This window comes from Asterias amurensis, chromosome 11 (assembly GCF_032118995.1).
Source record: "Asterias amurensis chromosome 11, ASM3211899v1".
Lineage (NCBI taxonomy): Eukaryota > Metazoa > Echinodermata > Asteroidea > Forcipulatida > Asteriidae > Asterias > Asterias amurensis.
The window spans coordinates 17382345-17406786 of NC_092658.1; the positions used below are offsets into that span (position 1 = coordinate 17382345).

Consider the following 24442-nt stretch of genomic DNA (forward strand, 5'->3'; position numbering starts at 1 on the left):
TGCATGGAGGTTCAAATCCCTTTAATGGTCACCTACCCTGAGAAGTGCTTCAAACTGTCTCTTGAGTTTTGACATCTCATAGAATCGTTGCTCTTCCAATCCTCGTTTCTTGCACCATTTTCGAGAAGGTTGACCTTTGCCCTTTACCTGTTACAATGGTCGGATACAATTAACTAAAATTAGATTATGATTTTGGATTTTACTCTACAGTGATTTTTAAGAGTTCTTTGGGGAAAACATCCACAGGGGAACTTAGGTGGGATTCGAACCCTGGTCACCAAATAAAGAGCATACATTTATGAATAATTGTATACCAATAATTTGGGCAGAATTCAAGGTAAACTATGACATAAATAAAGTTCAAATATGATAAGAACAGATTCAATTTAGCTTATATATATCAAATTATGAAAAATTAAGACCCCATGTTCACATGAGTAAAATAAAAAAAAAGGTAAATTCAGGGATAAGTATAACAAGAGTCAACTTGCAGTTATTTGCAGCCGAATGGGTATTTCAGTACGAGCCACTTGGGTACACAAGCCACTTGGGGTCACTATGGTCTGAATGGAGCTAATAAATATATTGAAAATGTCAAGCCTCGAACAGTATACTTTTTTTTTCAAATTTATGGTGTAAGCTAAAACCTTGAATAATTGCAAACTCATTGACAGTTATTTATTTATTGATTTCTTATTTACCCTGGGGAAACTTTTTAGTGAGAAAACTTGCAAAGGTGTCCAGCATTAAAACAGCTATTAAAATTATAAATTGAACTTACTTGAATCCATTCATCAAATGCATTCAATAATGTGAAAGGATCTCCATGGTCAGACTCCAGAGGGCGCCGTGCAGTCTGTTTATCAAATAAAACGAAAATGTTTACAATAATTAAAAAAGTTAATTTTACATGATAGATATTAAAATCCAATATTTAACAAAATATTATTTTTGGTTTGATCCATATACACCTATGGTTGTTAGCACTGTATACTCAGTACTTTCCCGCGCTTTGTGAAAACAAATGACAGGCATACTACTCGGGCAAGACTCGAACCCACAACCTTTTCAATTCTAGAGCAGTGTCTTACCAACTGTTATTTCACAAAATGTTACCATTACTGACAGGAGTGGGTTCTTTTAAAGTCTAAAACCACTGTATTAATTGTAAAAAATAAATACATTTAACATAAATGCAGGGTGCAAGATGATTTTAAATATTTCTGCACACCACAGAGAGCCAAAAGTAGCTGTCAGATTACCGTGTAAAAAAGGCACTGGAGACTTTTGGTCGTTACTCAAAAAAAATTGTTAGCATAAAAAGTTACTTGGTAGTAAGCACTAGAGAGCTGTTGATAGTATACAACATTGAGAGAAACGGCTCCCTTAGAAGTAATGTAGTATTTGAGAAAAAAGCAATTTCTCACTCAAACATGAAAAACATCAGGCGTGAAAGCACACAAATTTGTGGAACAAGGGTGTGTTTTCTCTCATTATATTCTTGCAACTTGATGACCAATTGAGCACAACTTTTTACAGGTGCTGGGATACACCAAGTGAGAATCCTTTGACATTTATTAAAGGTGTCCAGTGCCTTCAAAGGTCTCTTCAGTAGGAATCTAGACTCAAGTAAGACATAAAAAGCTATGTAGACTACTTTTGGACTCTCCCTAAATTCATCCCCCAAATGTACTATAAACTTCAAGAGTTACTTGCCATAGCTTCCGAGTCCCTGTGTGCTCTACTTGTGAATGGTGATTGGACACTGAGAGATGCTGCAATGCATAACACTGGCTCTATCATCTGTAATGACCAAAACAACCGATTTGGAGAATTTTTACAATATAAGTTATCACACAAGCATGAGTGGAATGTATTTTCCGTATTTCCACGAGCAAACTTGGAGCGTGACATAGAACACACAAGACGCATGGTACTGATATTAGCCGTGCAATATAGGTTTTTATCACCACTCCATTCTGCCAATCTGATTGGAGGATTAGCGCGCACTTGAAGAGAACGCCTAATGTTCAAAGTGCAGAAAAAGAACAACGGTATCAAGTGAAAGCAACACATAAAACAGAGGAGACAATTATAAAACAACAAAATTATTAAAAGAGAAAACAAAAGGAGCAAAAAGGCTAAAAGATAACAGCAGAACAAAACATTGTTGACACTCACCTTGAAGACTGTAGCCATGATGAGCATCTTTCCAATGACTACATCTACAGGTAGGTCAGCAAGGAGTCTCCCAATGGATGTCAGCTTCTCCTGTTGAGTCAGAGCTCCTTGCTCCTTCAAGAAGATGATGGAGCTCTCTACACTAGAGGCAGGAGGCGGCTCAATGAACGGGAATCTGTAATCAAAACACACACAAGCTTGTATAATGAGAGTATAATAATAATAATTTAGGAGGCTAATCATCCTTAAGCACGGGTCATACACTATCGCTCAGATTATAAGCCTTTAGAAAAACAATAAACATGATCCCAGTGTGTCAGCTTGAAGCGTGGTGATTAAGACACAATGGAGGATTAGTTTGGATTAGAGTAAACCGCTAACGTTCCCTGCGCTACACGCTAAACACACTCCAATGCATTGCATGATACAGAGGGAAAAATACATGTACACACACACAATAAAAGCCCTCTAAAAAGCTGACTGACCGACCCAACCATGAACCTTGTATCTGGTCGGGTCATGACGCATACATTTGGAGGGTTTTCAATTGGGAAAATCAGTCGTGGAATAAGATTGTTATCACCACTAATCCGATAAGTGTTTGACAAAGATGTTAAAGCCATCCCGCCTGAAGAAATCCATGTCCATTTATTTCAATGGAACACTAGGATATTGAGTGATATTATATTTAAAATAATTAGAATTTTAAATGTCAGGTTTTCTTTTTAAGTTTTTGAATGGTAAAAATCCATCAAGGAATGGCAGAAAACGGTCAATTGTTTGTGTGAATTTTCTTTCAACCGCCTGTGCTGTGCTTTCGCACTAATATTTCGTGTAGATAAAATAGTGCTGCCGGTTACAATACATCTGTTTCCTTTTAAAGCATGCGTACGTTTAAGGCAAACTTATTCTAAAACATCGGAAAGTAATTATAAAAAAGAAATTCTGAAAAACTGAACTCATTTGGTGTTAGTAAGTGTATTTTAGTAAATTTTACCTGGCTATAATTGAAAGCATCCTTTGTTCATCCATCATTGTTTGGTTTGGCTGGGACGGGGAAATACACCTGGGACGGGGAAATAATTCTGGCACGGGGAAGGAAAATCATCTAACAGCATATGCTTTGTGGCTGCAGTATCAATGCACATGACGTGATAGACTTAATTCCAAGTCTAAAAACTGCAGTTGTTTCTCTGCATCAGCCACATTGCATGCATTGAGGCTAATGACGTAAGTGTATCCACAAGAGGGTGCTGTTTCAGCATGATCACAGACTTGGGACCAAGTCTATGGACGTGACCGTTCTCCCTCCACTAAAAAAATGTCAGCCATTTTGTTTTCGCTTTGGCGCCAGAATGTTGACAGTTTACGATTTTATTTTAGACCTTTCCGAGAATCAAAAACATTGTATGTGTTCTTATAGATAATATAGTTTGTGTATTATTGTTGGTAAAAGGGAGGAAGAAAATGCAACTTGGGTGAAAAGAAAATGTAAAAAACGTGCCGTGAATGCCCTCCGCATGTATACAATGTGTGTACTGGATGGATCAAGTAAAAAAGAATGATCCATGGTTAAGATCTCGTACAAAAAGATCCTTAATATAGAATGCAATTGCAATAGTTTTGGCCTAAAGCACATAAAAAAAAGTATAACAAGAATTCTCATTTTTTTCCTTTTGTTTCTTTCTTCTAAAATCCCGTTTCCGTTTCAAAGGGCGAAGTCCGCAAATTCTGTCTGTTTTCCGCGATCGCAGAAAATCATTGGCCCTACTCGATTCGCCGCCAATGTAACACCATGGTAACACTAACAACTGTGCCACAGCTGGGCAGGACCACTTGCAGTTGGGCAGGACCACTTGCAGTTGGGCAGGACCACTTGCAGTTGGACAGGCCCATTTGCAGTTGGGCGACCCATTTGCAGTTCGGCGGCCCATTTGCAGTTGGGCTGCCCATTTGAAGTTGGGCTACCCATTTGAAGTTGGGCAGTCCATTTGAAGTTGGGCAGCCCATTTGCAGTCGGGCAGACCCATTTGTAGTAAGGCAGGCCCTTTTGCAGTTGGTCAGGCCTAACTGCAGTTACAAAAACACACAGGCTATTCACTGTCGTTGTTACAATGCAGTACCTTCACGTCTTAGGGATGTGAGCTAATTTAGGTTTATTCATTATACGAAGTGCACCAAGAATCCTGTTCAGATTGTATGCCAAAACCTTTCTTAAAAAATACTGTGTTTCATAACAAACTTTCCTCTATAATGTGCAAGAGATGCATGCCTTCACATATTCAACTTTCGATCCAAGCAAGAATTACTCAGCTTAAATTTAGATAAGTTTCAACAACACACATTCAAAATAATTTAACGTACGGTTGGCCTATTACTTTTTGTCAAAGCTCAAAGCTATTCTACTTCATTAAAATTCCCAGTGATTCGGAACGAGAAACTTGGTTGTGGTCTGTCTTGTCATGTACATGTAACTGCGTCCGGTTACAATTTTGTCCCCATATACATTTATGCATGATGTCATCGTACCATGCAGTAACACCTGTTGCAGTGAATGGGAAGGAGAATGATCACCTCAATCACTTGGCTGGCAGTAAGAACCGTTTTCAGATTGTTCTGATTTGCAAATGGATCGTTAAGGTGTCTGTTTTGCCGTCTTTTGAGTATGATTTAACTGTCATAATGAATATACATGTAGATGGTCTGAAACACATAAAACTTCAATATTTTTGCAGCACTCGAGGGAAAATATCAAGGCCTATACGGCAACACAAGGAGAAAATAATAAAGGCCACGAATATCGCACTGAAAATTTGAAAAACACGATGTTTACACAGCCAAGGTCAGTTGCGTTTCTTATCTACAGACAATTATTAAGTTTCACCACTAAAGAAAGATGAGTTAGTAGCGGAAGTGTTTGCTGCAAACTGGCGTTGCGATCATGGAAGTCCCTAAGGGATATTCACCAACAGATGTTACATTAAATCGTGAGAAGTGTTGGCAAAACAAGCAGGGCGCTCAGATGAGATAAAAAAGTACAGCATTTTGGGTAGAATATAATTCGGTAAGATCAATCAAACATTGAAAATTAAAAGTGATCATCATGTTTCACAAAGCGAACTGTTTCATTTCGAAACAAAATGTTTGAGTCAATTTTAGCACTAATAATTGACAACAAAATCAATTAAATTGTACAACTGAATTGAAGGTCAGTTATTCATCCGACTGCTGACTGTGAGCGTGTTAAAAAAACACTACATGTATATGCACGATGGCGGCGTCACTAAATGCATTCATTGGCGAAAGTTGTCACTGAACAGATTAATTTAAAATCCAAATATTAGGTAGAGACTGAAAACCCAAACCACATGCAGGGGTCTATAGAGTTGAAAGGCAGGGGAAAAACAATATGACATACTTTCTAGGATCATTGAGTCCCAGTGCCATCATCTGTAGGATGAGTGAGTCCAGTGGAACTCGGTGAATCTCAGGCGTTGAGTACTCCTGGAACTCATCGTAATCTGACTCATCGTAAAGACGGAAACATACACCTGGCCCGGTACGCCCTGGAAGAACAAAATGTAATAAAAATAATAGTAGCTTCATGTAGCACGCATATTCCTCACTCAGTGACGCTCATGGCGCATCAACATACAGTATTTTTCTGCCAGGTATGTGGGACTACATTTGATTTATGAGATCTACTCCTTTAACATAGCACCATGTAATGGTTTACAAGGTGCTGTGGAGCAATACTCTACCAATCAAACCAGGAACACACCGGGGCAAACCCCCTTCTCTTTTTGATAAGTGCACTGAGCTCCTTTACATGCATTAGACAACACACCGGACCTACAGCTTTACGTCCCATCCGAAGGACAAAGCAATGAACAAGTGTCTTCCTTAAGGACACAAGTGTCACAACCGAGACTCAAACCCACACTCAGCTGATCAGAAACACCAAAGCTCGGGTGTTCTTGTCCGCCTGACCGTGACACGCTAGGTGATAACTTTGTAATGAGTAAACTGCGTATAGGTTAAAAACTTAGCGATTTTGAATTACATGACTGTTATTTGTTATCACTCTTACCTGCTCTTCCTTTACGTTGCTCAGCGCTTGCTCTGCTAATCCAAAACTCCTGCAGTTGTTGCATCTTGGCTTCTGCATTGTAACTCATCTCCTTCACCTACAAGATGTCAATATTCCTTTATTTTTTAACAATTTTCTCTTTAATATAATGTCTTTTTAAGCACGGGATCCGAGGCAATTTATATTGTATACTTGTATACGAATAGCAATAAACCAATTCAATCAATCAATCAATCAATCAATCAATCAATCAATCAATCAATCAATCAATCAATCAATCAATCAATCAATCAATCAATCAATATAAAATAAAGAATTTAAAGTTGCATCGATAATATGCCTGAGATATTCTGTTCACAGGACTCGGGAAAGTACTGAGTATACAGTGCTACACACATCGGTGAATGGGTAAAACAAAAAAACTAAAATAAAAGAATAATAATAATGTAATAATAAAAGCAACAATTTAAATTTAGGTTTGTGCACGCATGTACGCAGCACTAACAACTCTCAGCCAGTGAGTTTTCCTTTGACTCCGGTCATTTCAGTCGCGGAGCTTTTTCAGGTTTGTGAAGTCAGATGCAAAAGAATCAATTGTGAAACAAATTTTGAAGAAAATTAAAAAACTACTTACTTTTCCTGAGTCAGTAATGAAGCGTATGCCATCGATAGTAACGGACGTCTCAGCGATATTAGTTGACACAATGCACTTCCTGACGCCTTCAGGGGCGATGTCAAACACCTGCACAGATAAACACAATCAATGTATTTTTAATTATTTGTTGCTCTTTATTTAAGTCGACAAACATACAAGGCCTGGAGGCCACTTCAAGGTGTTGGCTACAATCAACTACTTGTCAACTATGTCACTTACTTTATCTTGTTCAGTGATGGACAGTGTACTGTGTAGAGATAAAACAATCCATCGCTTTGTCGTTTCAGCATAGAGCTTAGCAGCTTCCGTCACGCTGGATATTTCTGACATGCCGCTCAGGAAGATGAGTAGATCTCCTCTCTCCGAGGACGGATACTTCTTATCAATCCGCTGCATGATGCGTAGATAAGGTCGAGGGTCAAGCTTCTCAGACTTGGAGCTCTGCTCCTAATGGATAGGAAGAAAAGAAATACTTGATGTGCCTTGAGGCATGGCATGGTGGAGAAGTCATATTCAGTTTTATATATATTTGTTTAAAGATATTCCTGTATATGATTTGAGGCATTGCATGGTGAGGTGTCAATGTATTATTTGGTTTGCGGTAACACCATGTGTGTATCTACTTGCCAGGTAGAGTTTGTTCTTTAGAGAACTGTCTTTCTATGTTCTACTACCACAGAGTAGATTTATCGGATTGTTCAGGAGACTTCTCAGTTCTGAAAAGAACTATCCTGCTTTTAAACTACTACCTGAGCGGAAGGTTTAGAAAATTGGCTGGGACTATTATTACTTTAGCTTATATATGAAGGATCATTTTTAACTACACTACCGCGGAGTGAGTTCTTAAATTGGTCTCAACGATTCGACTAGCTTGCTCTAGTCATCTTCAGGAGATCTTCGGCAAACGTCCTCAAGGGGATATAAACACCAAGCTGGCAAGTACACTTGTCAAAGTTTACACTTTAAACTCTATACATTAAAGGAACAAACTATTTGCACCACCACCTACAGAATCAATCCACCATAAACATATACTGACAAACCTGTAGAAGTTTGAGATAGATAGGTGAAATAGTGAAAAACAATTTGCCTGAAATCGATTAAAAAAAAGGATAACAATCCAAACAGGAAATTAGTTTTAGTTTATTTCTCATCAAATATGACATTTCAGACAAAAATATTTCAAGGGATCTTCTACCATTATTACCATTAGACCCATAAGTTTTCTGCGATCTTAGAAGAAGTTTTTCATACCAATTCTGTAATGTTTATTTAAAGGATTATGGCATCAATAATTTCTTTTTTAAACATACCTCCATTTTGATAGGAACATACTCCATTGTAATTGGATACAACCGGCCTGGAACCTGAATAACAGAATACAAATGGCAACGTTTAAGATTTAGTATAAGATTCCAACAACATGTATGAATTTCAAAGTTAATATTATTTCTTCTAAAGAGGTGCTCCTAGGCTGGAATAAATTTTGTGAGGCACTTTATCTTGAGTTCTAAAAGAGAACGTGTTGAAAATTGCTCATCTCTAAACCTCATGCTAAAAAGGTGTAAAATGCCATTTTATTTGATACCCTTTCATAGCAAAATTTTGAACATCATCTGGCATAAAAAACAATTTTTTTTTCTTTTATTACTATCTCGCAACTTCGGCAACCAATTGAGCTCAAATTTTCACAGGTTTGTTATTTGATGCATATGTTGAGATACACCAAGTGAGAAGACTGGTCTTTGACAATTACCAATATACTGTCTAGTGTCTTTAAAGTTTTTTGGGGTATGAATAAATTTACTACCGGGGTGTGATAAATATTTTGAGAGAGCCCTCACATGACTGAAAATCCGGCGGACTAACAAATGAAAAGAAACTTAAAGTACCTGAATGACTGGTGCCTTATCAAAGTAGCCAGAGAAGAGACCGATATTGATTGTAGCTGACATGAGGACGAGCTTCAAGTCTTCTCTTTGCTCCAGGAGGCAACGTAAGACTCCCAAGAGGAAATCGCCATGGAGATGACGCTCATGCACCTCATCCAGAACGATGACGTTATACTGCTGTAGGGTAGGATCAGAGCTCAGTTGTCTCAACAGTAGCCCTAATATGGTCAGTAAAATCAAATCAAGTCAAATAAAGTAGCTCTTGCGCTTAAAGAAATAAAAATAGCTCTTGCGTGTTAAAAGTTAATGTTAAATTCAGTGGCTCATGAACCTCATCTGGAACGATGATGTTATACTGCTGTAGGGTAGGGTCAGAACTCAGCTGTCTCAACAGTAGCCCTAATCAAATCAAGCATTTTTTTTGTAATTTAAATTTAAAATAATAAAAATGAAAAAAATTCTGACTCTGACAAAAAAAATCATTTGGAAGTCTAATTGAGAAAAAACCCCAACAGTTTCTGTTAATACCTGGTAGACTGACAAAAGAAGAAAGTCTGAAAGGTCTTCAATTTCTCATCCCTTGACTACGCGGTTATTCTCAAGCAGATTCGTTTTGGAAGTGAAGTAAACATGGACATTTTGGGAGCATAATAGGTTTAGTTTTACCCGTACACCGATGTGTGTTAGCACTGCGTACTCAGTACTTTCCCCGAGTTCTGTAAAAATCACAGGCACCTTACGCGAGTAGGATTCAAACCAACCACCTTTGCAATATTGAAGCAAATAAACATGCTTTCCCTCTTGGGCTGACTTAAGGAAGGGGGGTTGCACAAAGTTATAGTATTTCTTATTACCTTCAGTGAGAAAGAGGATTTTGGTTGATGAACTCTTACTGGCCTCAAATCGAATCTGGTACCCCACCTCCATGCCATACTCATGTAGTGTTTCAAACCCAACTCGCTTAGCCAGGGAGATACAGGCTATGCGTCGAGGCTGGGTACAGGCTATTCCCTTGAAGCCCGCTTTCATCAGATACTGTGGCACCTGAAACAGACAAGCAATGGGAGATTTTTGGATCATCCTTTTACACAGTTCTCATCAGTAGTAATGCGTGCTCAGACCTACATGTGCAATACTGAGGATGTGCGCGCTTGCTCAGAGCCGCAAAAAAAGGACTGTTATGTCTGCTGCCGCCAGTTTCTTAAAAGTCTTGCAGTCAACACTCAAAAGCTTGATGGTTTATTATAAACAAGGCAGGCACAGCATATTCCAGGAGTACTGGATTGAAATAGGCCCTCTGAGACACACTCTGGGTGGATTTCATAAAGAGTTGAGTAGGACTAGTTCTATCTCGAGTTAGGACCAGTTACTCGTCCTTACTTAAGACTATCCATGCAATTTGTTAGGACAAGTCCTAACTCTTTGTGAAATCGACCCCTGGTGTGTTAAAGCACCATAAGAACTGGCAAAGCAATAGCCAATCCAGCTCCTACATAATGTCATCAGTCAGTTGCTTTAGCCCTGTTAGTTTATACATCACATGTACTTCTCTCATAGCAACCCAGTCTGTTTATTGTAAAGGTTTTCTTGTTACTTATTTTTCTCATTGTTTGAAGTTTGTCTGTCTATAGGCCGTCTTCTACAAGCCTTGGCTAAAAAGACACACTTGGTACATTGTCAAAGACCAGTCTTTTCACTTCGTGTATCTGAACATATATGCACAAAGTACCAAACTTGTGAAAATTTGAACTCAATTGGTCGTCAAAGTTGCGAGATAATAATGGAAGAAAAAACACCCTTGTCACACAAAGTTGGTGTCCTTTCAGATGCTTGATTTTGGGACCTCAAAATCTAGTTCTGAGGTCTTGTAATCTTATTAGTGGAAAATTACTTCTTTCGAAAACTTTGTTATTCAGAGGAAGCAGTTTGTCACAATGTTTTATACTATCAACAGCTCCCCATTACTCTGTTACTAGTTACTAAGTTAGTTTTTATGCTAACAATTATTTTGAGTAATTGCCATAGTGTCCGCTGCCTTTAATTTGACAGCCTCATACCTCTCCATTATCTGTGTTTACTATTTTGCATACATCTATTCAACATTCTAATCATAATCATAATCGTGATCATAATCTAATCATTTATTGTTTCAAGTGCACCACATACAATTATCTCAGCACACTGTACATTGTACATAGAGACAATAAAAGTTAATGTTAAAAAGTTAAACAAAAAGATTAAAAGTTTTAACAACAACTATCATAATAAGAACGAAACAAATGACAAAACAATTCTGTATCTGTTATATCTTGAGAAGAGTAGTATGAAATAAATCTTAACTTGAATTGAATAAATTTAAAAAAACCTCAGCATTAAAAAAATTATTTTATTTTATATAACACCCAAGCAGATCCTTGCCATTTGATTGGAGGTCTGTCTGTCACGTGATAGCAAATAAAAGTACTATTGCACGCAATGTCACTCATGTGCATTTTTCGTTCCATCCAAAAAGTACTATTGCACGCTGAGTAAAAACATCACTGTGTGCGCGTGTCTTTGGGTACCGCAGCAGTGTAATACTGCAAGGCATGTACGTGTACATTCGGCCTCTGCATGTCTTAAAATAGCTGTACAGAACGCACATTGTCACTGTTGACTCCAACAGGGCGACCCAAAAGAAACGGGGGTAATTTCACAGTTAAAAATTGTAGGCCTACGCTTTGTTTGTTTTGAAAGCTGTATCCTTCAATTAAAATGACAAAGATCTACTTGGATGTGATATAAAACAAATAATGAATGTTTTTAGTTCGTGCAATAGTGCAAATATATTCATTCGTTGAAAGCTAAAATGTTCCATTCAACTCGGCTCCGCCTCGTTGAATAAAAATTTCCATCTTTCAACTCAAGAACATATTCGCACCATTGCACTTATAAACATTCGTTATTTGTATAATATTATAATTTCTTTGAGCTGTATCAAAGGCCCAAATGCTCAATAGAACTTTTGTCCAACTCACCTGCGTTGACTTTCCACACCCTGTGTCTCCAGCCACAATAACTGTCTGGTTGGCTCTGACTGCATCTACGATCATATCCTGGTATCGAGCAATAGGGAGGTTGGCTTTATCATGGAGTAACTTAGCCAACTTTGTAAACTGTTAATGAAATATAAACAGAGTCAGTCGTAAAGGGAAAAGAATGAATTTATAAAAGTGAATAATAAAAGTGAAAGTAGTATGTACTGTTTAGGGGTTGGAGCGCTTGGCACCATTAAAAAAGCTCTGGGGAAACATCTAGACAAAAGGGGGACAAATGAGAGGCTACATGACGTAGCCCGACTCAAGAGTTACTGGCACGAATAATAATAATAATGATTGTTTTTATGTAGGGCTTTATACACCCATTTTTTTCTTGTAAGGCACTGTGTTAATTGTAGAGTGTCATAGAAGTACTATCATTTAGAAATATCTCTGCTCTCAAAGGTACCCATTACGCCTGGGTGGAGAGAAGCAATTATAGTTAAGTGTCTTGCTCAAGGACACACGTGTCACAACTGGGATACAAATTCTCACTCTGCTGATCAGAAACACCAGAGCTAGAAATGTTGTTTATTATAAATATTATTATTCATTATTCATTATTATCTTCCCTTTGCATGATGATAAGATTAAATATAAATAGCTTCATGATAATGCTCATATCCATCACTCAGTGACGCTCTAGGCACAAGTTGTTGCTGATTTGGATTCTAGGTGAATTTGTACATCTATAGTTCACCTGTTGCTTTTGGCAGAAGTCCATGTAGTACAACAGAACCTTGCAGAATTCTCTTATCCTCTCCTTTGGTAAGTCGTCTTCATCATCTACAATTACAAAACCAAATTGAAATGAACTTATATAGATGTGAAGATAAACCCTTAGGGGGGCTATAGTGGCCATAAGTGGGCGTGTAACAAAATGGTAATTAGCAGCCACAATTAATGGCTGCAAAATTTGACCTACTTCCACTCGACCAAAAAGGTCATACTGTTTAAGGTCATGTCCTGAATTGACTTTTTTTTATTGTTTCCAATGTAAATGTTCTTAGTAAAAAATGTGTAAATATACACATTACACAACCAAAACTTATTTCCCCCATGCAGAAAAAAAAATTACTGACAAAATTTAGTCACAAAATCATCAGAGCCATAATATGGATGCATGTTGACACAGGAATGCAAGGTCCTTGTAAATGGTTAAAAGGGCTTGAGTTTTGACTTTCAATTCTTGCTCCCTTCATGTTGAGGTTGTTAGGGTTGAAATTAAGGCACCTTTTTTTTTTGCTGATCTAAAATCTTGTGCGCACAGTTTGTTTACGTGCTTTTAAGCTTGTGAAATAGGTGTGCACTTAGCATGGGGGAAGAATGGTTTTAAGCAACAAAATTTGCTTACCGTTAAGCAGCTCTATGAAATTGGGCCCTGGTCTTTAATAATTACCAAATGTGTTAAGTCCCTTTAGTGTACCTTTAGAAGTGTTAAGCCATGATGACCTTCTCTCAGCCTCATCAATTCCTTTGATGACCAATTTCATATTGATGCGATGTTTCTTATCATATCTCAGGGGCAGTCCTAGTACTGGAGATTTCCCTGAGCTCTTCTTTTTATCAGCTTCATTTTCAGCATTACCTACAATTGGAAAAATTTAAAGAAATTTCGTATCAAAAATCTTGTTGTTTGTTAACAACAAGATTTTTGATACGAAATTTGTTCAATGCACTAGACCACGACAGGCCACTTGCTGGACTTTTATTTGAAACAAACTTTGTGATTTCAATATTACATCACTACAAATCCCCAACTCATAGAGTGAACAAACATTACCTTTATCAAGTCGCTTTGAACTCTGCTTGAATTGGAAAGTTTGGTAACGCTCAAAGAACTTCCAGAAATCTTTATAATCCTGAGATTTTCTGAAAGTAAAAAACAAAACTTAATTACTAACACCAGAACAACTTCGGAGAACCATAAATTTTCTTCTAGCAGCCGGACTGCTGACCTGAATTTCCAGCTTGGCCCAATTTCACAGAGCTGCTAGGCACAAAATGTGGCTTAGCATGAAACTTTTACCTTGACAAAAACGGGATAACCAACCGAATTTCCAGGCGATTTTCAGAATTTATAGCAAACAACAGCTGTACCAGTAGCAAGCAATATGCAACAAATGGAAACTTCCTTGGTAATCTTGTTTTTATTAATTCATACTACATGTAAGGAAATTTTGTGCTTAGCAGCTCTATGAAATTGGGCCCAGGACGTTTCATTTTGTAACGTGTACACAGGGTAAAAGAATGTGGGAGAAGAATCCCAGAAGATCGCAAGGCTTGTTGTAGTTAAAAATGTTTATACTGGACCAGAAATGTTTGTGAAGTACTCCTTGAACTATGAGGTTCGATCAGCTATCATCTAACGGGAGACGATAGCAGAACAAACCTGATAGTTCAAGGAGTTTTTGTGAAGTAAGCATATTACTCAGTAGAATTGAAAAGTTTTTTCTGACTCGCAGTCAACATTTAAACATGATTTGTTTCTGTTCAAGGTATGACACAGTCCTGTCGTGTTATTCAATTTTGAAAAAACACAAGGCCACCGAACGTGTCGGAACATAAGTCTATACTGGCCCAACATACAAACCACTGCCCTCAGGTTCACTGTAAAACTTGAGTCCCGGCACATAGGCATGCACCTTCCAGACCTTTATTATGGTGTTGTTCAACAGTGGCATACAAGGATGGACAGGCTGCCACCATTATTTACTGTAGTATTGCCTCAATGGGAGGTTAAGGGTTAGCGTTCTGAGACTCCAGCATCCTGTGGTTTACTCGCAAGGTTCTCCAATAGTACCATGGGTAAGCACAGAAAATTGTACGGAACCAACTTTAGGCCTGTAAGCTTCGTTTAAGAAAAGGCATTTCCTCCTTGCACTCCTCGCCAACCCAGAGCAGTCTAGACAACGGCCTTAAAACCTACATGATGACCTACACATGTATGAGAAAATTGTAAATTTCTACTGGGGAATTTCAAGGGCACTAAGGCAATGTCCGTGAGGGCTGAAGCAATCGCCTTTGTTGCCTCCATGAAGTATCAATCAGGCCTGCTGCAACCTAAAACATGAAGTGATCAACTGTGCTTACCTTTTGATGATTCCGTCATCTCTGAAAAATATTGCATCTAATTCTCGCCGGTGTCTCTCCCAATTGAACACTCCATCAAGTACGACAGCTTCCTCTACTGGGTGCCGATCAGGGGGCTTCTCCCGAGATGAAAGTTTGATATCGTTTTCTCTAACCTTCTGTGTCTTTGACGTCATTGAATCATCCTGATTCATGGAGCTTCGATGAATCCCAATATCTGGCAAAATGTCCAATGATCTTGATTGTTCTTGTTTGGGAACATCATTGGCAGTGTAACCATAATAAGTCCAAGACTTTGAACTTCTTTTATCATGTTTATGGTCCCTTGTGGGTGATGTTTTATGGCTTGAAGATGACAAAGATGAAGTTCTATGTTTTTCTTTTCTGTCGCGTGAGGAAGATGACCTCTTATCACTCTCATCCCGATCCCGTCCTCTTGATTGCGATGTTGAACTTCTTTCATAATCATAAGGATGCTTATCTGTTTTGATTCTAGAGTCTGTACTGCTTCCGTCTTTACGACTGTGAGAGTGTTTGGTAGTTCTTTGCTTCTTGTCAACTTTTTCATCCAATGATCGTTGTTTTTCTTTATGCTCAATGTTTGCCATGATGGCGTTGATAATGTTGAGAGGAATCTGATGCCCTTTTGTCAGACTCCATTAATAGTCCCCCAATATGCAGTCACCTGTGCAAAACAAAAAAACTCAATTAATATTCTTTATCTCAAATGCCAATTTATCTCCAATGTATTAAATCATTGTGGTACTTATTGCAACTATTGTGATACCTGCTGCTAATAGGATTCAAACTGCCTCTACATGTACAGTGTATGTAGCTACAAGCAGTCTCAGTGGTTTCGTATACAAATATTGACTGCTTAGAGTGCTATGGTTAAAACTATGACTCCCGAGGGGAAAATAGAACGGGAGTCATAGTTGTTAACCATTGCACGAGTAAAAGCAGTCAATATTTGTTTTATAACACCCCAAACATTTCTAAATACTGTACTATTATTATTAAGTTACAGACCTGAATGCTACAATCCACGGACGACGCGAATACAGATTGCAAACACTTTTACATCGGTCTCATCACTGACAGTGATGAGACCGATGTTAAAAGCGGAGCCATTACAGCTCAACAAGGTGGGCTAGACGAGTCCCACCATAAGCAGTGACCATGGCAAAATCAATCACTCACAATCATGCAATGATTTCATTTCAAATCAGTATTGTCCTTGCTCAATTTAAACAAAGCAATAGAATTACAATTGCTCTTCTAGAAAATCCTCTCCTCACCCCAATCAACTCACTGTTTTGTTTAAGAACATCACAAATATTATTTTGCCTACTTACGTGCAATTCTTCACCTTTACCTCCCCGGTAAGTGATGTTTACAAAATCACGCATGAAGGTTTATTGTTACCGTAATGGCTTTTCACCAACAGAGGGCGCCCTTTTGCTAGCTTCACCGGGTCGACCCCGGTGTGTGGCGGTTTTTTTCCCAGGACAAGCGTGTGCAGATAATTATCCACGTTCGTCCCAGAAAAAAAAACCCGCCACGCACCGGGTCGACCCAGGGGAACTAAACGAACACACCCATTAGGAGACCGATCCAGTAGGCTCCGCCCACAACGCACGTGTGAGCAAGAATACGTGGGGCTCCCCAATGCCTTCCTGCAGTACTCTGCCACGTGTGCCAAGATACACGCACGCATGTCGGACCATCGTTGCGTTGTGATTGGTCAATACGCAATGGGGCGTAGCTTAATGGACCGGTATATTGGTTGGGTACGTGTGTGTGTGCGGGTGTGACATGCGGCATTAGCGTAGCTGGTACGGTCAGATAAGGAAGTGCCCGTGTTTCAACATGGACAAAATTTCTTCGGGTTAAAAGTCGAAGAATTACAGACATGTTTAAGGAACAGGGGAATCCTTGTTGGCCACCAAAGAGCAAGAAAAAGACATGGAGTCGTCAAAGAGCGCCAAGCTTAAATTCTTCATGGTGGCATGTGATTAGACTTCCTCGGCCATGGCCAGAGGCACTTCCAAAAGGATGGGAAGATTGCCAAACAATTCCCGCCCAATAATTTGTAGAGATCATCTGGATAGCTACATTAAAGCTGAAAAGATAAACAAAAAAGTATCTGTATGTGATGTTTTTATCGGTAATGCAACAATTAAATGCAACCTGTTCGGTACATGACCCGGGTGTCGGACACTTCGTACATTTGCCACTTCGTACCATGGACACTTCGTACCATAACCAAATTGGTCACTTCGTACCGTGGGCGGGGTACGCAGTGACCGTCAGCTGAATCACTTCGTACCTTCATTAAAATGTGGATTCCTCAATAATTTGAGATAAAAGTTGATAATACTTATTGAATTATTTTTTGTACAAATAATTATTCAGAAGTCAAACAATCACGCAATCGTCAAAATGGCTCCTTGATCCCAACAAAATAGTAACAATTGGTTTGATTTGCTTTTATTTCATAATCATCCTATCAAAAAGCACAAAAAAAAAATCATAAACGATGCATGCAGAAATCCCGAATTAGTACGAAGGTAGGAAGTGTCTCGAGAGAAGGTACGAACTGCCAAGGTGGGAAGTGTCCTAAGTGACTTCGTACCTTGAAAAGTGTCCAGGGTACGAAGCTTCGTGGCAAAGGTATGAATTGTCCTGACACCCACGACCAAGGTTGTTTTTGGGTCCTTTTTTCTCTTTCTTTTACGACATAATAGGCATTTGTCAGTCCCACTTGTGTGTGGCTATAGGCTTTGGTCATGTCGGTAGGTCACAAGAAAGAATGCAAGTCTTTACTTTTAAACACTGTAAGGGGCCATTCATAATAGTCAATGTTGATTTTTTTTTGGAGTCATCCTTGCATGTCCCTGCATCCGAATTTCAAAGTTTTAGGGCGCCTTCCATACTTCTTGATAGCGAAAATGACATGTAAGCGGCTGTGCTCCGAAGCTAACTCAACAAGCCTCCCTATGGGATTTTTGTGCACAGAAAAAATCACAAGTTACAACTGGCCAGTTCGACCCCAAATACTTGATCAATCTAAATAAGTTTAGCACCATTCGATAGATATGATCAAGGGCTTTCCTCTCGTATCAAACTTAATGTTGTGGGGATTTTCAAAGCGAGGCTAGAGGTCAGCGAGTGGACCCGACACACACCCCTAAATTCGGGGAAATTAATGCATGATTTACACGGCGCGTGGTGATTTAATGGAAAAAAAAATATATTCATTGAAAAGAAAGCCCGGACTTTTAAAAACTGTCAGCTATGCTCTTGAATAATTCTGGAACTAAAAATGCTAGAGAGACGCGGTTTGTACCCAAGTCATCCTTGCATGTCCCTGCATCCGAATTTCAAAGTTTTAGGGCGCCTTCTTGATAGCGAAAATGACATGTAAGCGGCTGTGCTCCGAAGCTAACTCAACAAGCCTCCCTATGGGATTTTTGTGCACAGAAAAAATCACAAGTTACAACTGGCCAGTTCGACCCTAAATACTTGATCAATCTAAATAAGTTTAGCACCATTCGATAGATATGATCAAGGGCTTTCCTCTCGTATCAAACTTAATGTTGTGGGGATTTTCAAAGCGAGGCTAGAGGTCAGCGAGTGGACCCGACACACACCCCTAAATTCGGGGAAATTAATGCATGATTTACACGGCGCGTGGTGATTTAATGGAAAAAAATATATATTCATTGAAAAGAAAGCCCGGACTTTTAAAAACTGTCAGCTATGCTCTTGAATAATTCTGGAACTAAAAATGCTAGAGAGACGCGGTTTGTACCCAAGTCATCCTTGCATGTCCCTGCATCCGAATTTCAAAGTTTTAGGGCACCTTCCATACTTCTTGATAGCGAAAATGACATGTAGGCGGCTGTGCCCCGAAGCTAACTCAACAAGCCTACCTATGGGATTTTTGTGCACAGAAAAAAACACAAGTTACAACTGGCCAATTCGACCCCAAATAATTGATCAATCTAATTAAGTTTAGCACCATTCGATAGATATGATCAAGGGCTTTCCTCTCGTGTCAAACTTAATGTTGTGGGGATTTTCAAAGCGAGGCTAGAGGTCAGCGAGTGGACCCGACACACACCCCTAAATTCGGGGAGTTTAATGCATGATTTACACGGCGCGTGGTGATTTAATGGGAAAAAATATATTCATTGAAAAGAAAGCCCGGACTTTTAAAAACTGTCAGCTATGCTCTTGAATAATTCTGGAACTAAAAAAGCTAGAGAGACGCGGTTTGTACCTGAGTCATCCTTGCATGTCCCTGCATCCGAATTTCAAAGTTTTAGGGCGCCTTCCATACTTCTTGATAGCGAAAAAGACATGTAAGCGGCTGTGCTCCGAAGCTAACTCAACAAGCCTACCTATGGGATTTATGTGCACAGAAAAAAACACAAGTTACAACTGGCCAATTCAACCCCAAATAATTGATCAATCTAATTAAGTTTAGCACCATTCGATAGATATGATCAAGGGCTTTCCTCTCGTGTCAAACTTAATGTTGTTGGGATTTTCAAAGCGAGGCTAGAGGTCAGCGAGTGGACCCGACACACACCGTAAATTGTGGATATTTAACGCATGATACACACGGCATGTGGTGATTATTGGAGAAAACAAATATATGCGTTGAAAAAAAGCCCGGACTTATAAAAACTTTCAGCTATACTTTTGAATTATTCTGGAACTAAAAACGATAGAGAGACGCAGTTTGTACCTGCGTCATTCTGGCATGTCCCCCAATTCAGATTTCAAAGTTTTAGAGCGGCTTCCAGACTTCTTGATACCGAAAATTAAAAGTAGGCGGCTGTGCTCCGAAACATTTTTGTGCACAGAGAAAATCAAAAGTACAGCGGGTCAATTTGACCCAAAATCATTGCTCAATCTAAACAAGTTTAGCACCATTGGATGGACAATTTCAAGGGCTTTCCTCTCGTACAAAAATTACTGCTATGGGGATTTTCAAAGTGAAGCTAGAGGCCAGGGAGTAGACCCGACACACACCGTAAATTGTGGATATTTAACGCATGATACACACGGCATGTGGTGATTATTGGAGAAAACAAATATATGCGTTGAAAAAAAGCCCGGACTTATAAAAACTTTCAGCTATACTTTTGAATTATTCTGGAACTAAAAACGATAGAGAGACGCAGTTTGTACCTGCGTCATTCTGGCATGTCCCCCAATTCAGATTTCAAAGTTTTAGAGCGGCTTCCAGACTTCTTGATACCGAAAATTAAAAGTAGGCGGCTGTGCTCCGAAACATTTTTGTGCACAGAGAAAATCAAAAGTACAGCGGGTCAATTTGACCCAAAATCATTGCTCAATCTAAACAAGTTTAGCACCATTGGATGGACAATTTCAAGGGCTTTCCTCTCGTACAAAAATTACTGCTATGGGGATTTTCAAAGTGAAGCTAGAGGCCAGGGAGTAGACCCGACACACACCGTAAATTGTGGATATTTAACGCATGATACACACGGCATGTGGTGATTATTGGAGAAAACAAATATATGCGTTGAAAAAAAGCCCGGACTTATAAAAACTTTCAGCTATACTTTTGAATTATTCTGGAACTAAAAACGATAGAGAGACGCAGTTTGTACCTGCGTCATTCTGGCATGTCCCCCAATTCAGATTTCAAAGTTTTAGAGCGGCTTCCAGACTTCTTGATACCGAAAATTAAAAGTAGGCGGCTGTGCTCCGAAACATTTTTGTGCACAGAGAAAATCAAAAGTACAGCGGGTCAATTTGACCCAAAATCATTGCTCAATCTAAACAAGTTTAGCACCATTGGATGGACAATTTCAAGGGCTTTCCTCTCGTACAAAAATTACTGCTATGGGGATTTTCAAAGTGAAGCTAGAGGCCAGGGAGTAGACCCGACACACACCGTAAATTGTGGATATTTAACGCATGATACACACGGCATGTGGTGATTATTGGAGAAAACAAATATATGCGTTGAAAAAAAGCCCGGACTTATAAAAACTTTCAGCTATACTTTTGAATTATTCTGGAACTAAAAACGATAGAGAGACGCAGTTTGTACCTGCGTCATTCTGGCATGTCCCCCAATTCAGATTTCAAAGTTTTAGAGCGGCTTCCAGACTTCTTGATACCGAAAATTAAAAGTAGGCGGCTGTGCTCCGAAACATTTTTGTGCACAGAGAAAATCAAAAGTACAGCGGGTCAATTTGACCCAAAATCATTGCTCAATCTAAACAAGTTTAGCACCATTGGATGGACAATTTCAAGGGCTTTCCTCTCGTACAAAAATTACTGCTATGGGGATTTTCAAAGTGAAGCTAGAGGCCAGGGAGTAGACCCGACACACACCGTAAATTGTGGATATTTAACGCATGATACACACGGCATGTGGTGATTATTGGAGAAAACAAATATATGCGTTGAAAAAAAGCCCGGACTTATAAAAACTTTCAGCTATACTTTTGAATTATTCTGGAACTAAAAACGATAGAGAGACGCAGTTTGTACCTGCGTCATTCTGGCATGTCCCCCAATTCAGATTTCAAAGTTTTAGAGCGGCTTCCAGACTTCTTGATACCGAAAATTAAAAGTAGGCGGCTGTGCTCCGAAACATTTTTGTGCACAGAGAAAATCAAAAGTACAGCGGGTCAATTTGACCCAAAATCATTGCTCAATCTAAACAAGTTTAGCACCATTGGATGGACAATTTCAAGGGCTTTCCTCTCGTACAAAAATTACTGCTATGGGGATTTTCAAAGTGAAGCTAGAGGCCAGGGAGTAGACCCGACACACACCGTAAATTGTGGATATTTAACGCATGATACACACGGCATGTGGTGATTATTGGAGAAAACAAATATATGCGTTGAAAAAAAGCCCGGACTTATAAAAACTTTCAGCTATACTTTTGAATTATTCTGGAACTAAAAACGATAGAGAGACGCAGTTTGTACCTGCGTCATTCTGGCATGTCCCCCAATTCAGATTTCAAAGTTTTAGAGCGGCTTCCAGACTTCTTGATACCGAAAATTAAAAGTAGGCGGCTGTGCTCCGAAACATTTTTGTGCACAGAGAAAATCAAAAGTACAGCGGGTCAATTTGACCCAAAATCATTGCTCAATCTAAACAAGTTTAGCACCATTGGATGGACAATTTCAAGGGCTTTCCTCTCGTACAAAAATTACTGCTATGGGGATTTTCAAAGTGAAGCTAGAGGCCAGGGAGTAGACCCGACACACACCGTAAATTGTGGATATTTAACGCATGATACACACGGCATGTGGTGATTATTGGAGAAAACAAATATATGCGTTGAAAAAAAGCCCGGACTTATAAAAACTTTCAGCTATACTTTTGAATTATTCTGGAACTAAAAACGATAGAGAGACGCAGTTTGTACCTGCGTCATTCTGGCATGTCCCCCAATTCAGATTTCAAAGTTTTAGAGCGGCTTCCAGACTTCTTGATACCGAAAATTAAAAGTAGGCGGCTGTGCTCCGAAACATTTTTGTGCACAGAGAAAATCAAAAGTACAGCGGGTCAATTTGACCCAAAATCATTGCTCAATCTAAACAAGTTTAGCACCATTGGATGGACAATTTCAAGGGCTTTCCTCTCGTACAAAAATTACTGCTATGGGGATTTTCAAAGTGAAGCTAGAGGCCAGGGAGTAGACCCGACACACACCGTAAATTGTGGATATTTAACGCATGATACACACGGCATGTGGTGATTATTGGAGAAAACAAATATATGCGTTGAAAAAAAGCCCGGACTTATAAAAACTTTCAGCTATACTTTTGAATTATTCTGGAACTAAAAACGATAGAGAGACGCAGTTTGTACCTGCGTCATTCTGGCATGTCCCCCAATTCAGATTTCAAAGTTTTAGAGCGGCTTCCAGACTTCTTGATACCGAAAATTAAAAGTAGGCGGCTGTGCTCCGAAACATTTTTGTGCACAGAGAAAATCAAAAGTACAACGGGTCAATTTGACCCAAAATCATTGCTCAATCTAAACAAGTTTAGCACCATTGGATGGACAATTTCAAGGGCTTTCCTCTCGTACAAAAATTACTGCTATGGGGATTTTCAAAGTGAAGCTAGAGGCCAGGGAGTAGACCCGACACACACCGTAAATTGTGGATATTTAACGCATGATACACACGGCATGTGGTGATTATTGGAGAAAACAAATATATGCGTTGAAAAAAAGCCCGGACTTATAAAAACTTTCAGCTATACTTTTGAATTATTCTGGAACTAAAAACGATAGAGAGACGCAGTTTGTACCTGCGTCATTCTGGCATGTCCCCCAATTCAGATTTCAAAGTTTTAGAGCGGCTTCCAGACTTCTTGATACCGAAAATTAAAAGTAGGCGGCTGTGCTCCGAAACATTTTTGTGCACAGAGAAAATCAAAAGTACAGCGGGTCAATTTGACCCAAAATCGTTGCTCAATCTAAACAAGTTTAGCACCATTGGATGGACAATTTCAAGGGCTTTCCTCTCGTACAAAAATTACTGCTATGGGGATTTTCAAAGTGAAGCTAGAGGCCAGGGAGTAGACCCGACACACACCGTAAATTGTGGATATTTAACGTATGATACACACGGCATGTGGTGATTATTGGAGAAAACAAATATATGCGTTGAAAAAAAGCCCGGACTTATAAAAACTTTCAGCTATACTTTTGAATTATTCTGGAACTAAAAACGATAGAGAGACGCAGTTTGTACCTGCGTCATTCTGGCATGTCCCCCAATTCAGATTTCAAAGTTTTAGAGCGGCTTCCAGACTTCTTGATACCGAAAATTAAAAGTAGGCGGCTGTGCTCCGAAACATTTTTGTGCACAGAGAAAATCAAAAGTACAGCGGGTCAATTTGACCCAAAATCATTGCTCAATCTAAACAAGTTTAGCACCATTGGATGGACAATTTCAAGGGCTTTCCTCTCGTACAAAAACTACTGCTATGGGGATTTTCAAAGTGAAGCTAGAGGCCAGGGAGTAGACCCGACACACCGTAAATTGTGGATATTTAACGCATGATACACACGGCATGTGGTGATTATTGGAGAAAACAAATATATGCGTTGAAAAAAAGCCCGGACTTATAAAAACTTTCAGCTATACTTTTGAATTATTCTGGAACTAAAAACGATAGAGAGACGCAGTTTGTACCTGCGTCATTCTGGCATGTCCCCCAATTCAGATTTCAAAGTTTTAGAGCGGCTTCCAGACTTCTTGATACCGACAATTAAAAGTAGGCGGCTGTGCTCCGAAACATTTTTGTGCACAGAGAAAATAAAATCAAAAGTACAGCGGGTCAATTTGACCCAAAATCATTGCTCAATCTAAACAAGTTTAGCACCATTGGATGGACAATTTCAAGGGCTTTCCTCTCGTACAAAAATTACTGCT

General features: G+C 39.1%; 1 protein-coding gene across 2 annotated transcripts in view; it reads right to left on the bottom strand.

Annotated features, from left to right (window-relative positions):
• The window catches only part of LOC139944454 (probable ATP-dependent RNA helicase DHX34), a 94328-nt gene that overhangs the window by 8603 nt on the left and 61283 nt on the right, over nt 1–24442 (bottom strand). The window contains exons 1-17 of one of the 2 annotated variants that reach the window (XM_071941472.1): nt 16344–16478; nt 14989–15673; nt 13679–13767; nt 13322–13483; nt 12596–12681; nt 11836–11973; nt 9673–9862; nt 8819–9036; nt 8240–8293; nt 7146–7373; nt 6906–7013; nt 6272–6368; nt 5600–5747; nt 2182–2356; nt 1717–1803; nt 782–856; nt 37–147 (exon numbers count right to left, since the gene is read on the bottom strand). In XM_071941472.1, coding sequence (XP_071797573.1) covers nt 37–147; nt 782–856; nt 1717–1803; nt 2182–2356; nt 5600–5747; nt 6272–6368; nt 6906–7013; nt 7146–7373; nt 8240–8293; nt 8819–9036; nt 9673–9862; nt 11836–11973; nt 12596–12681; nt 13322–13483; nt 13679–13767; nt 14989–15596 — 2574 coding nt within the window. In that variant the 5' untranslated portion in view covers nt 15597–15673; nt 16344–16478. Of the gene's footprint in view, nt 1–36; nt 148–781; nt 857–1716; nt 1804–2181; nt 2357–5599; nt 5748–6271; nt 6369–6905; nt 7014–7145; nt 7374–8239; nt 8294–8818; nt 9037–9672; nt 9863–11835; nt 11974–12595; nt 12682–13321; nt 13484–13678; nt 13768–14988; nt 15674–16343; nt 16479–24442 lie in introns of those variants that run through there. The other variant, XM_071941473.1, reaches the window with a different exon arrangement.